At 38.9% G+C, this 14,649-nt stretch overlaps 1 protein-coding gene across 1 annotated transcript; it reads right to left on the bottom strand.

The window, feature by feature from the left end:
- Nucleotides 1-9,275: 9,275 nt before the first annotated feature.
- ARC (activity regulated cytoskeleton associated protein) lies at nucleotides 9,276-13,405 on the bottom strand. Its single transcript, XM_072410564.1, has 2 exons — nucleotides 10,193-13,405; nucleotides 9,276-9,966 (listed from the first exon to the last, which is right to left on the bottom strand). Exon 1 carries the CDS (start codon nucleotides 12,861-12,863, stop codon nucleotides 11,682-11,684), a length of 1,182 nt encoding a protein of 393 aa, XP_072266665.1. The 5' UTR covers nucleotides 12,864-13,405; the 3' UTR covers nucleotides 9,276-9,966; nucleotides 10,193-11,681.
- Between the last annotated feature and the right edge of the window lie 1,244 nt (nucleotides 13,406-14,649).

Raw genomic sequence — 14,649 nt, 5'->3', positions numbered from 1 at the left:
TACGCCCTACTTCAGATTACATCGCAGACAGCTAATACTTCCATCACCTTGAAATCAATTGTTGTTTTTCCTGATAAATTATGAGATTTTAGCAGCAGGATTGCACAAATAAAAACCACTGGCGCTCAGACTGAAAAATGCCGCCCTCCCATAGCAAAGGGATTTGGTGGCATTCTTCTGTTTTGTTTGGCTATGGCACACCGTGTACTGTGTCTGCCTCCTATACACAAAGACTGTGATTCTGAATAATGAGTTGAGAAGTTCCTTGTATGGTCACATTGGAGGAAGCCGGTTCCTGCGCTCAGTCTAGTCTACCAGACTCAGGTTATCCCTCTGCTGTGTGCATAGATGCAGAGAACAAAGATAGCAATGGATTCAATCAGCAAAAGTCTTAGACAATATTTATTATTCTCACCCAGGCCTTGCAGCTTATACAGATAGGTTTGTGAATCCAATGCTTAACCTCAACATGAGTGACTGACGGGAGGACAGGGGACAAAACTGGTACAAAACCAACCCATATTGCTTCAATTTTGGACCAAAAACAGCCAATAATAACATTATCACCATCATGTCATAGCAAACAAAATCATCCATAACATTTCGAAACATCCCTAACCTTTCTTGGCAGTTTCTCATTTACCATCTGCTGATAAACATTCGCTAGAGATACGTCAATTAGCTACAAATTGATTGATCTGACAAAATTTGCTGAAAGCTAATTCAACTTTGAGGGCAGCATTGCTATTAATGAACAGTTAGGGTATAATTTCTCTTTTTTTTCAAGTTGAAGTAGGATGGTATGAAAGTGTTTTTACTCAGGGACATAAAGACAGAACTGTCTAGCAATATCCGAGAGAATAACATTATAGAAATTCTATGTTTTTAAGTAGAGTTCTGGCAGAATCTGATTAAATAGTCCATCAAGTTCAACCACTAGAGAAATAAACATATCCCAGAAATAAAACCCTATGGACGTAGTTGATCCAGAGGAAGGCAAAAAAAACCCCGGGTAAAATTTGCTCAGACAGGGAAATAAATTCCTTCCTGATCCCATGAGGCAATTGGATGTTCCCTGGATCAGCAGTCTGTTATCTTTACTTTAAAGCTTTAATCCCCAGTTATATTCTGTACTTGTAGAAATCATCCAGCTTTTTCTTAAAGCAATCTATAGAACTTGCTAAAACTACTTCCTGAGGGAGCCGATTCCACATTTTCACAGACCTTACAGTGAAGAATCCCTTCCTTATCCGGAGCTTAAACTTCTTTTCCTTTCAGGTGCAAAGAGCGCCCCCTTGTGCTTTGTAATGATCTCAAAGTGAATGTTTGGGAAGAGAGTTCTCTGTATGGACCGTTTATATATTTATACAGGGTGATCATATCCCCCCTTTTATGTCTCTTCGCAAGACTAGCCTAGCAGAATTTCTCATGTTTTTTAGATAGAATTAAGATACAATCAAGGCACCCAGGGACACATATGAACTCATATCCAACTTTATCTGGTGGAAATGAACAGAATCATTTCTTCTGTATCCAGAATTAAAGCAGAATTAAACCGAAAAATAAAAAAAAATCACACATTTAATTTGGCAGATCCCTCAATTGCGGTAGACCTTTCCTTAATCCTCGCTGCTCATGCGTGAGAATGGCATCTCTTTACAATTAGTGAAGGAAATAAACCCTTGTGTGCAGCCAGGAGCCTCCCAGGACGTGTGACCTATGTATCCCGGGAGGCACTGCGCTCCCATTCAATCTTTATTTAAAAAAAAGGTTTTGCTTTTAAAAAAAAAGAAGCTATTTACTTTATATGAAAGGGTTGTCTACACTTTAATGTAAAGTAAAACAGTTTAGGTCCCCTTTAGAGTAGAACTGAGGCTTCCATCATTCCATAGGTTGACTCCATCCATTTGCATAGACTTATATGTCCAGCTTCCTCCTACACAGAACAATTTCTCTGTTTCCAGAATCAAGGTAGAATAAAGGATTCCATTGTTCCTTGTGTAGAATCCAGGCATGGATTTGCAGGGCCACATACTAGAGTCATTTCCAACTTCATCCACACATGAAATTCCCGCATGGAAAGCAGAAAGTGGTATTAGAGTCAATTGAACTCCAGTAGTCTAAAATCAATTCAAATTTTCAAAGGTCAAATTACTAAACTCATCTCTCCCAGTCACTAATACCAGCTTGATGGATATAGACTGTAAAATAAATACATCAGGGGTCCTTTATGAAATGGGCCTGAACTTTGACTTATTATGGGCTGTTGAGGTTTAATCAATGTTTAATCTCAAGGAACCACCAGCAGATGTGACAATAAAAGCAGCACATGAGAAATCCACAACAAATAAAGTTATACCTTTCCTGGAATGAGCAGAACCTTGTCACAAAAATTTATATTTCCCCGTTGCATTTGGAAGAATATGTCTAAAGGTTTATGAAGGATAGTTTGGGAATATGTACAGCAATCCATTGGAGGCAAAATTTGTAAACATTTTCCTGCCCGTAACTAGTTAAAATATTTATTTACTTATATTCTAAGAAGAAAAAATCAAAAAGCTGCAAAGAGGAAGCTTGTATCTTTTATTAGGCTAAATTCCTTCCAAAATGGTCCCTCCCACGAGGTCCCTAAGCTCCACCCCACTTCCTGAAGTATTTCTCCTAGTCTGCTATGTTATTCCCCCCAATTCCTTTTCCTTTATTATCCAAACCTGATTGAACGCCTTTTCTTTTTTCTTAGCTCAAAAGCGGCAAAGCTTTGACTTGTTTTCTGTGCATTGCATTGAACTAATTTGAGTTTCTTTTAAATTTCCAATAATTTGTAGGTGGACAGACAGAAGTTCAGACACAAAATAGAAGCCCTGGGTCTGTTATGTAGGTGTCACAGGTCTGTATATCCAGATATAGAATCCATGTAGAGTTGACCTGAGGACGCTGGAACAATATTCTCATTAAACATTATTGTAAAACCATGCATGTTCACATCAAATATCAGCCTTTCAGTCTATGGAATAAGTTGGGGGTGCAGTGGGCAGTGCGGAGAAAGTCACAGACAATGATTGTGGTTTCAGTAAATGCTTTGTGAGTAATGAACCTACAGACGCACGTCAGATAATGCACATGTTCCCTATGTCTGTATCTAAAGAGGAAGTTGGGATGAAAATGGCAAATAGCAATAAAATCATTGATCTGGGGGCTGAATTTAAATGGAGACCAATCTCCCATGTGAATGTTATTGGCGGATGGATAACCCGGAGTCTAGACTGTCAAAAGGGGACCAAGAGGTCAGAGGAAGCCAATCCGGGACAATCATCTCAGTGATAAAATCCAGCATATGCAGAGAGATGCACAACCTTCCTATCAATCTGCTTTTAGTGCAGCCTTGTTTCAACTTTCATCTGTTGTGTGAGTAGATTACAGCTCATGTCATTGCAGGCTTCTTTCCTATATACAATGTATTACTATAGATCATTATGTATACAATGTATCACTATAAATCACTGTGTATACAATGTATCACTATAGATCTCTATGTATACAATGTATCACTATAGATCTCTATGTATACAATGTATCACTATAGATTACTATGTACACAATGTATCACTATAGATCTATATGTAAACAATGTATCACTATAGATCACTGTCTATATAATGTCTTACTATAGATCACTATGTATACAATGTATCACTTTAGATCTATGTGTATACAATGTATCTATAGATCACTGTGTATACAATGAATCACCATAGATTACTGTGTATGCAATATGTTTATATAGATCACTATGTATACAATGTATCACTATGGATCTCTATGTAAACAATGTATCACTATAGATGATTATGTATGCAATGTATCACTGTGAAATACTATGTATAAATCACTATGTATACAATATGTTATTATAGATCACTATGCATACAATGTATCACTTTAGATCTCTATGTATACAATGAATCACTATAGAATACTATGTATACAATGTATCACTATAGATCTCAATGTATACAATGTATCACTATAGAATATGTATCACTATAGATCTCAATGTATACAATGTATCACTATAGAATACTATGTATACAATGTATCACTATAGATCACCCAGTTTCACTGATGAAAGTTTACCCTCTCCAGCCTTGGAGAGCTTTAAAAAATCAGGCCCATAGTATTACTATATATCACAACAGATCTCTATGTATACATTGTATTACTATATATCACTCAATGTATTACTATAGATCATTTTTGTACAATGTATTACTATGTATCCTGTACACTATGTATCATGTAATTCTGTTTGTATTTACATTTTTGTATCAGACGCTGCAGTTTTGAGGGGCCCCTGAAAGGCTAGCAGGCAATTGAATGGCACTCAATAGCATGCCATGAGTCACCATTCTGCACCGTCTCCCTCGCTCCTCCGGTGCTTTCATGGTGCCGAGCATTTGATCAGACTTGAAACATCTCATTGTGGCTACAATCACAGCAATTTGTCCCTTTGTAGCAGCTCAGCATGTGCCGGAGCAGCTAAGTATCAGTTACAGATGTCGCTCGCAGTGATGGAGCGCCTGTGACGCTGTTCAGGAAGGCTCCTGCTAGCAGGTGAACAATGGCGGCATACCGATTCATTGGCTGGCCTAAATTTAGAAAAACGCCAGCCAAGGCATTGATAAAAGGGAGCGCGCCTGGTGTCACACAGATCCCTCCGTGCAGCCGCTCTTCCGATATGCCCAAGTATGGTCCTGCCGGATGCTGGAAACGTAATTAAATCTGTCGACGGCAGAGACACCTTCTATAAGGAGAATTAGCGGCATGACGCAAGAACAGATGCGTCTTTATTTATGCATTTCATATCCCGGCTCACCATAAGCCTAGGGATGTCCAATTCCAGTCCTCAAGGGCCACATACCCATCAGGATTTTTATACAATCACATCTTACTAATTGTACTGCTGTCTGCTAGAGAAATACTAAAAATGTCTGCAGGTCCCAGTCCTTGTGCACTGGGGTTGTGCTGCAATGCAGACTGGGTCATCCAAGCAAACCCACCCAATAATATTGTAAAATAAGAACATTGCATATTCTACCGTTGCTTTTGAGAATTCTAGTTCCCTGGCTGATGGTGTTTTCACTGACCTGGAGCAAGATTGAAGACGTGGAGTTCAGACACTCATTTCCAGAATGCTTATTAAATGACATTGATGGCTTTTTGGGTCTATCAGCCAAGGAAGCTTGGCTTGAGATAGCTGCATACAGTGAATGATCTCAAACATCAACAATAGATCAGTGTTTCTCAATCAGGATTCTAGCAGAGGTTTCTAGGAATTCCTGGAGGGATGAGCAGCAAACCCAAACCTCATGTCTAGTGAATGGATGTGACAAGAACTGGAATACTTATCTTTGAGTCATCACATTTATAATTCACCTGTAGTATCCAGAACTACAGAAATAGCCATTTAGAACTCAAAGCATTTGTTACATTCTTTAGCTCTGAGGGCTGGGGAACTCTAAAATTCTGGGAGTCTAAGGTTGGTTATTGGGCTCCCCCTTCTACTGACCCACTATTGTCCTCGCTGACCAACCCTGTAGGGCAGGAGGTGAGGAGGGGAAGGGCAACTTTCTTGCTGAAGTTATTGTGTGCAAATTAGATCTTACTCTGCATCAGGGTTCCTTCAAAGGTTGCTGGGGGTTCCTGGAGCAATGAGCAGTTTGCACCTCTCAGGTGAGTTTAAGTGACCTCAATGTTCTTTTTGGCTATCTGTAAGGGTGACATTCTTCCCACTGGCCTACAATTTAAGAGGAATTCTTCTCACTGACCACTGCCGAAGCATACTGTGATCTGTGGATATAGTAATTATAGAAGGGGTTCCCTGAAGACCTGAAAGTTATTTTAAGGATTCCCCTGTTTTAAAAAGGTTGAGAAAGGCCACCTGGGGGTCCAATATAAAAGATGGCGGTCAGGCTGAGTGTCATCATTTTTGCAGGCACGATGTCACTGTTGTGTTCTTTCCATTCATAATGGGGCTAACATGGTTATTAATTTAATGAAGATTCAGTTTATTCTTTAATAGTGCCAGCAAGTTTGTAAAGTGATCAGCACAATCGGCACTTTACTGATCATCGGATGGCACTCACCACAGTGGTAAAGTATCCTGCACTGCGGCAATTGGGGTGAATGGGCTGCATTGGCCATTTTCAATTTATGTGCCACCATACAAAATCTTTTACCAATATGATGTTATAAAGCGTTTATTCACCATTTCTTTAGAAAGAGGCTCCCTTTAATTGAACTGTCACCAAGCCACCTTGTATAAAATGTAACAAAATGTAACACAACACCGTATCTGTCCTAGAAATCTAAAAGGTTGTAAATATATTCTTTAGATCCAATATATCATGACATCCATGGAGGAAGGTTGGAACCCTCGTCAGGTTGTACTGCTGGGGCTCCGGTAAAGTGGACCTGTCACCAAAATATTTACTTTCTTTTGAAAGAAAGAAGTTTCTTGAGGAGTGAAGCCCCTCCCCTTCTGATTTTACTGCCGTGGCAGTAAAGACAGAATGGGAGCGAAGAGCCTCCAGGCCTACATTAGTTATGGATCCCAGGAGGCTTCTGGCTGTTCTTTTTGCTCATGCCCGATCTAAGCCATGCTCAAAAGGGGCATTTTCTTGTAATAGGAAATATGCTTATTTCAGTTGATTGGCACTCTTTTTTTCCTTTTACAGCAGACTACATCACCCAATCTTGTACTGCACAGGTGTGAGATCATGTGACATAGAAGAAGGCGAGGGAAGATGGCGGCACCTGGTGCTATCTCTGCATGGTGATGAAGTTGGGTTACAGGATGGTGCAGGACCCATAGAGGACAAACCGGGGGCTCTGTGAAAGTAAATGTTAGTATGGGGTGTTTTGGGGGTTAAGTTTCACTTTAAAGAGATTTTCCTTCAATTCCTGTCCTGGTGCCAAACGTTTACCAAGCAGAGGGGAAACAGACAACAACAGATACAAAAAGACAACAATACCAAGCATGGAGAGGTTTGAATATTCCCAATTTTATTAAAACAATTCTTCCCTCTTGTGGAGTTTCCCTCTCTTCCTATCCTGATGTGACAATCCCTTTTATCAGGTATGAAATGAGAGAATCTGACTGATAGGAGTTCTAACTCTTCTCTTGTTTATCGGAAATTTTATATATAAAAAAAATAGTATTATTATTAACATTATTATTATTAATAAACAGTATTTATATAGCACCAACAAATTCAGCAGAGCTGTACAATAGGAGTTATAAATGACAGACAGATACAAACAATGACACAGGAGGAGGAGAAGACCCTTCCCTGAAGAGCTTACAATCTAAGAGTAATAGGGGGTCACTTACTGTATATCTATGGATGGGTTAATACTATTAAACTCTTTATATAATAATGATATAACTTTTTATTCATCACAAATCATATAAATGTTGGCTTTGTTAAAGGAAGCTCGTCATGGTGCCAGTACAGAGTCTGACTTTTCTTATAAAAGAGAGACCAAAATTACTAAAACGCAGCCAATTTTTTTAGTTAATTGCCAATCCCCTCAAAACGGTATTCTCCCCATTGCCACCGGTAGATGTAAAACATGTATATTTCCATAAATCTAAATTAAAGCTATCTGATATGTTTTTGCAGACAAAAGACATGATTGTTCATTTTTCACTTCTGACCTGTCCCCGCAGGACCTCATGGTGCCCAAGCAATAATATTGACAGTACATGCTTAAGGGCTTAGCAATTATTTTGACAAATTAGCAGATGGCTTTTAGAACTCTTTCCCCGTCCATATTTTAATTTTTGCTTTTAGTAAAGAGACTTGCTTTTTATTTATTATTTTTACACTTTTGCAGACCCTTCTGACATCACTATTTTTTTTTGTTTTTTTGGTGACAATACCAGGTTACCCTGTTTAGATATTTTACAATTAGCTAAGGTTAAATTTGCATAATGGGGAAAATTTGTCTGTTTTATGATAAAAATATACATGTTGGAAATAGGACTTTCCCTGTCTATCCTTGTCCTATGTATCATCTATTCCACATTTCTATAACACAAATCACAATAGCACAGAAACAACAAATGAGACTTTCATGGCATCAAGTATCTTCATATTAACAAAATGTATACAACATATATCATAAAAAAAAAATTTTATTCTCTTAAGCTTAAAATAGAAAATCTAATAAAACTGTCCAAATATATGTGCCCAAATGCATAATATACATAGTTAATTTCTTGTGTTTTTTTTATTTTTTTTTTTATCTTTGATGTATTCTTTATTGATAATCTTTTTCTGTTCTGTTCGCGAAACGGAGTCCACTTTCTTAGGAAGCAAGAAATCTATAATATCAAAATTCTAAATGACGTTTTATATATTGTTAATTTTATTGTTATATGTTGTTAATTTTGCTATTTTCGATCTCTTGTTTCCTGAGGAAGCGGGCTCCGTTCCAAAAAACGTGCGGAAAAAGAATATAGAAATATAAAATATAGAATAGAAAAGTAGAATATCAATACAAGAGATTGACCATGTGAGTTATGTATTTGGACACATATATTTGGATGGTTTGTTATTAAGTATTCTATTTTTACCTTAAATGAATTAAACATGTTTTTTATGATATATGTTTTATAAGTTTTGTTAACATGAAGCTACTTGATGCCACGAAAGTCCCAATCGTTGTTTGTCTACTATTGTGGTTTTTGCAGATTCATGGGGTAAGACTGAAAAGTCACAATTTAGAACAAGGCAGGAATATACCCCTCTGTGTGCAGAACCCCCAGTGCTGAGCAGATCTGGGAACCCATAGCAGGAAGGAGACTGGCCACACACAGGGATAACCATTCAATTCCCCTATATGATGATATATGATACCTATACTCCTGGGGGCCAATCCTTCATCGTGAGAATAAAGAACAATGCACAGCCACAAAGCTACCCAGGACACGCACTACAAGTTCCAGCATACTACCCAGAGCAAATTGGGAACTATATTGACTTGATTACTATAGGGCCATAAATTCTGCTTACAAATGGTCACATTTAGCTTGACTTGACCCGGGATGTTCATGATGTTTCATCAATCTAAGCGATTGAACATTATCTTTACCCAGTTACATCAAATCCCCACTATTAACCATACCTTGACCTGTATGGATATGAACCTTCCCAGACATCTGCTTATGACCCTACAAGTCATTGGCCACACTCAGAAAGAACAAATCAATGTGATTTCCATCAAATATTATTTTATTAACCAACAAATCATCTGTACACATTATGGCTAGCAGGTTATTTTAACCTCTTTACATGATCTTTGGATAAATGCAATGTGCTTGTATACAAATATAGACAAGACTGTGATCATCAGTACAAAATACATGACTTTTATGTTTCTTTTTTTATAGTAAAAGTGCTACTTGTTCCCAATTAAGGTCACTTTTGTACTATTGTTAATGTTTCTCATCAGTGGTAGATTTCAGTAAATGATGAGAGAGGTATCGACATTCTGAAAAAAAATGTACATTCATTGGACACTAGACATATTGCATGAAATATCTTTGCGTCTTAGATGGGACGTCCACCAAATTTATGGAGACTTGGGTGGACGATGCACCTTGGGGGGTGAAAGATGTGAAGGTGATTGCTTTGAAGAAAGAGTGAAATGTCCATTTGGCACGTCTTTTTTATACAATGTACCCTATGTTGTTGGGTTGGTGTAAAAACCCAGACTCATTGATGAAAGTGCAGATGTAATGGTCAAAAGACCTCTTCCAGTGTTGGATTTCTTTCCATTTGGTGTCGGCTTTTGGCTGTGAGCGTTCCTTTTGGTCTGGTAACCCAGAGTTTAGGCACTGAAGAGACGTGGCCATTTGGTCACCACTTGAATGGCACTCCACTCAGCTGTTACTTTTTGATCCTGAAAGCAAAAATAAAGTCAGGTTAGGATCCGAATAATAAAATATACATTTACTATTTTATTACACTGCCTATAAAAGCTCCCAAAGAGCAATAGTTAAGGTGCACTGGCCCGAATTTAGGTGCACTTAGAAGATCTAAAAGTAATGGCCGCTTGTAGTATAGTAAAATTCATTTATTATTGTTTAATTGATTAGGTTGTGCTGATGGTTTGTAAAGATACTTACTTTGTTGAGCTTACTGGATGGGCATCCATCGTCAGTCTATTGGTGAAGACACGATGGTTAATCCAGTAGAAGCCAATGGTTGCTCTAGACAAGGAGCCATTGCCAACAGCCTCAGAGGAAGAAGTCTTCACGTCTTTTCACCTTTGTATCAGTCAAGTCCAATCAGTTCAAGAATTGCTGGATTTATCAGATATTCCTGAGAGTTGGTGACTGTAGGAGTCCTGTAGGGGTCTTATCATCCAAATTGCCCCCTTTATACGACTGAATAGGCCAGATGTCAGCATTGCCAATAACATTCAGTCTTGTTCCTGTAGTCTGTTTTGCAGGTTAATGTTTACTGCTGGGTAAAACATCGTAGACACCTCACATAAGCTGGTGATGTCCAAGCCAAGACGATGGTTGTAAGAACTTGTGAAAATGTCCATTAAGTATCAATGCTTAATCAAACTTGCAGAGATTCTGTGCACAGCCTAAAACTTTGCAAAAAGTCCAAATCCCACACTCTTAATCCATTTCATCTGACAAGTTGATTGATATAAAAGTGCTACCATGTGTTCATATGAAGAGCCCACAATCCCCAAAAACATTCAATTTAGATCACAAAGAGTTGAAAAATTCCTAGAGATACTTTTTACAATATTCCATAAAAATGAACACATTGGTTTATCACCATGTGTAATGTAAGAAACATGTTATTGCCTGAATATTTCAAACAAATTATTCTAAAGAACTATTTTTCTAATATATATATAGATATCATATTGCACTCTACATCATAGATTTTGTGGATATTATTTCTGTACACTAAACACATTGAAAGTTATCAAAAATATTTCATTTTTAAACAAAAAAATATGCTCTTAAAACTGAACAAAATAGTTAACTTTCTCACTTGAGCCATTTTCCCTGAAATTTAAAGGGAAAAGGCAGAACACTGTGAAAGCAACCTCCACTTATGGTAAATGGGTTAGTCTAGCCATTGTGCAAACAATTGGCATTATTAGACTGGTATAACCATAACACCAGATTCTGATGACAGTTCACAAACTTTACCCAAGTTCCATTTACTCTAAGTGGCCACTAGTACAGCAATAACTGCTTACTTTCTGACTATGTGCAGGACAATATGTCCTAGTCATGTAATGACAAACCTCATATTGTATGGAGCTGATTATAGCATGATGTATATAGAAATGAGAGTTTCGTTATTTACTGTCATTCAAACTCTGCTGTTAAGTTCAGCATTTCTACCACAGCAATAAAATATTAGTTTTCTGTGACATCTGACTCTCTATACATTGGAGATAAACGTTGTCACAGCCAACTTGCCTTCCTAGCTAGCCACCACCTTGCTACCTGTTGCATTGCACAGGAAAACCACCTTGCAAAGTCAATAAAGTTTACCTTAAAGTTCTCTAGCTAGCATCACTCTTTCATATAAGAGTTAATAATTCTTAGCAGAGCAGCAAAACTTTCCCTAAAGTTTTCTCTAAGCTTCCTCATAGCTGGCTTTCTCTGTGCAGACGCTATTGCTATCGTAAGGATCCTTTGTGACAATGACGTTAAGCTTGGTGCTAATCTGCTCATCGGAATAAGCGGCCTTGAGGGTTTGCTTCTCAGACTGATCAAAGTCAAACTGGATTTCCTTGCCCATCTGCACTAGCTGGTCCATGGTCTTAGGAAAAGGGGGTTTAAGGAAACGCCTGATCTCTGGGTGAAGGGTGCTAATGATGTGACGGATCATATCTTCCTCATTGGCATCAACATAGAGCCGGTGGTAAAGGGCTCTTTTCTTCCATACAAACTGCTCTAAGGGCTCCCAACGCCTCTGAGGAAGGTCTAGGTCCCTCTTAATTGCCTCTCTTACTACTAAACGCTCACAGTATTGCAAGAAGGACACTTTGAAGTCATGCCAGTTTTCAATTGTCTCCTGCCTGTATTCCCACCATTTCTTGGCAGCACCCTTTAAGTGGTTGTCAACTTGAGACAGCCAAATTTTTTCATTCCACCCGCTGCGCTTAAAATACTTTTCTAAGTTCACTATAAACTCCCGAGGGTCCTCAGACATATTTGCATCAAACTCAGGGGGTGACAAGATGTCAACGGAAAGGACAACCCAGTGGTGCTGCTGGCATGTTTGGGATGGCAATGCTGGAGCTGGGGGAGGGGGAGAGCATGGTGGGGTAGGGGCATAAGGGTTGGGGTTATCAAGAACTTCCTGAGCTACCTGAGCTGCTTCTGCTTCCTTTTCCTTCTCGCTTTTCTCTCCGTAAAAAGACCGTCTACGCGTCTCTTCCTTGACTACCATTTTTTCAAATCTGGAAAACACCCCTCTCCAGGAGTTCATCTCTCTCTTTACCCACCTCTCTAAATTGACTAGGGTATCTTGGCACCTCAGAAGGCAAGCTTTGATTGATCGCTTCCATCTCTGGATTCCCACTAATGGAGATTGATCATTGATATTGTAATTTAGCCTCTGTACTGATCTTTTAAACCCTTTCAGCTCACTTTCCACATGCCTGGAGACCCCAGACAAGATGTAGACTTGTGTCTTCCTCACCCTATCCAACATTTCAGCTGGATTACAAGTGCCAATCTGGAGAGCAACTGTTTTTTCGGGAACAGAGAGAGCGGGTGCCCCAATGCCGCTGAGAGCCAGGCTTGCTGCCATTTTAACAAGTTGTCAGAAATAAACAACAAATTTAGCTAGCAAAGGTTTTGGTTATTTTTAAAGTTTGCAAAGTTCTAGCAACAAACTTTAAAAAGCCAATGGCTTGTTTCAGCTAGGCAACCGAAAGCTTGCAACCCACCGCCCTCTGTTAATCTAAGAGCATTTTTACAAATCAGCAAAAATTCTGAACAATTCTTTCCCGCTAGTTCTATTCAGCAAACAATAAAGCAGACAATTATCAGTATAGCAAATCACGGCTGTCAGATGTTAGCAAAAAATAGAGGAATAGAATTCCTGCAGTTAGATATCACCTAAAGTCCAGTCTTTTCAAAACTTCTAATGCAATTTTCTGAAGCAATAGGAGTCCCAAAATCTTAGGGATGACAGTTCGAAGATGAAGAACCGTTGTCCAAGGGTTGGATTAGAAGAAGTTCCCTCTTGGAGTTGAAAAGAAGAAATCACCAAGATGAGAAAGGAGATGCAATCCGAAGAAAAGGTTGAGCAAGCAGGTAAAAGCAAGAAAGGAAAGAGTAGTTTCTAGCTGCTGGCGTTTGAATTTGTGGGAATAGTTTGCCAGTGAGGGTATTTATACTCTATCTAGCAGAGCTAGCCTTGTGAGTTATCAGCAAACCCCATACTACGCACAAGAGGCTGATTGGTTGGAGCTTCCATCTCCTTGGAAACAGATGGCACTTCACTTTCCCCCCCTTCCTGTGATTCAGCGAACACACATTGGAAGCTGTGATCACTCCGGCTATGGAAATATGTGTAATTCCCTCAATGTGAAAAAAAAGGGGAGAACGCGTAATACAGCTAGAAGCAGGAGACACATCTCCCACGGATTGTAGCGTCTTCCCTGCCTGAACCTGCCATAAAAGGTCTCATCTCATGTCTCGGTAATCGAGAGCCACCGACCTCCTCCATTCGGCACACCTAGATGGAATAAACACACACTTTGTCATTGTGAAGTGTGGGAAGGCCGCAAAGAATTATTTAATCATATTAAGGTTGTTAGGTCATAATAGAGTGGGGGAAGAAATTGGGTGTCCTCATTAAAGCAGGTTTGACAATCTCGATCCCCCTCCATTGTTGTGTCATTAGGAGCAGGACATATGCCATGCGCCTACCGAGGGGAGGACACCCCTTGCAGAACCTTTGAATGCAGCCAGTATGTCAAAGCTTGCCGGCGGGCGATGTTTAGTTCCCACACAATTAGTATTTTCTGAATTAAAAGGCCAATGGAGAACCATTGAAAGACATTCTTGGATAGGCCCTAGTAGGAGAATAGCTGCTTAAAATGTATTCAGGTTTTGGATCCAGCCAATGGATTTATTGAACTTATCTTGAAGGTTTTATTTTTAAATATTCATCAACCTCTTATCTAACTTAATATTAAAGGGAACTTACATGGGCAAAGTAACATGATTTCTTTCTAAAACTCAATATATTGAAAATCATCCCTTTTTTTTGCTTCTGCCGAACCATGAGTTTGATTCTTTGGTTGATCCAAGATGGTCACTGCTTTTAAAATTTAATGATCTTTTTCCCATACCTACAAATAGGAAACCAATGGAGACTTTTCTGGGGTTGGGGATCCTGGAAGCGAGCTGAAAAGATCCCATGGTTCCTGGAAATTTTGGAATTTTCCAAAGGCTCATACAGATAGACAAAATAGAGCTCAGTAACAGAATCAGCAGGATGAGAAATCTATTCAAGAATGTATAAGTACTTCTGATTTTTTCGTGATTTCTCCTAAAAGCATAATTGTGTGGGGTTACAATGAGCA

This window comes from Pyxicephalus adspersus, chromosome 5, assembly GCF_032062135.1.
Source record: "Pyxicephalus adspersus chromosome 5, UCB_Pads_2.0, whole genome shotgun sequence".
NCBI lineage: Eukaryota > Metazoa > Chordata > Amphibia > Anura > Pyxicephalidae > Pyxicephalus > Pyxicephalus adspersus.
The sequence above is the reverse complement of the archived record's forward strand: the minus strand, read 5'-3'. Positions and strand labels throughout refer to the sequence as shown.

Bases quoted from the DNA above. Each gene is read 5' to 3' on its own strand.
- ARC (XM_072410564.1), bottom strand. From the start codon at position 12,863: ATGGCAGCAAGCCTGGCTCTCAGCGGCATTGGGGCACCCGCTCTCTCT.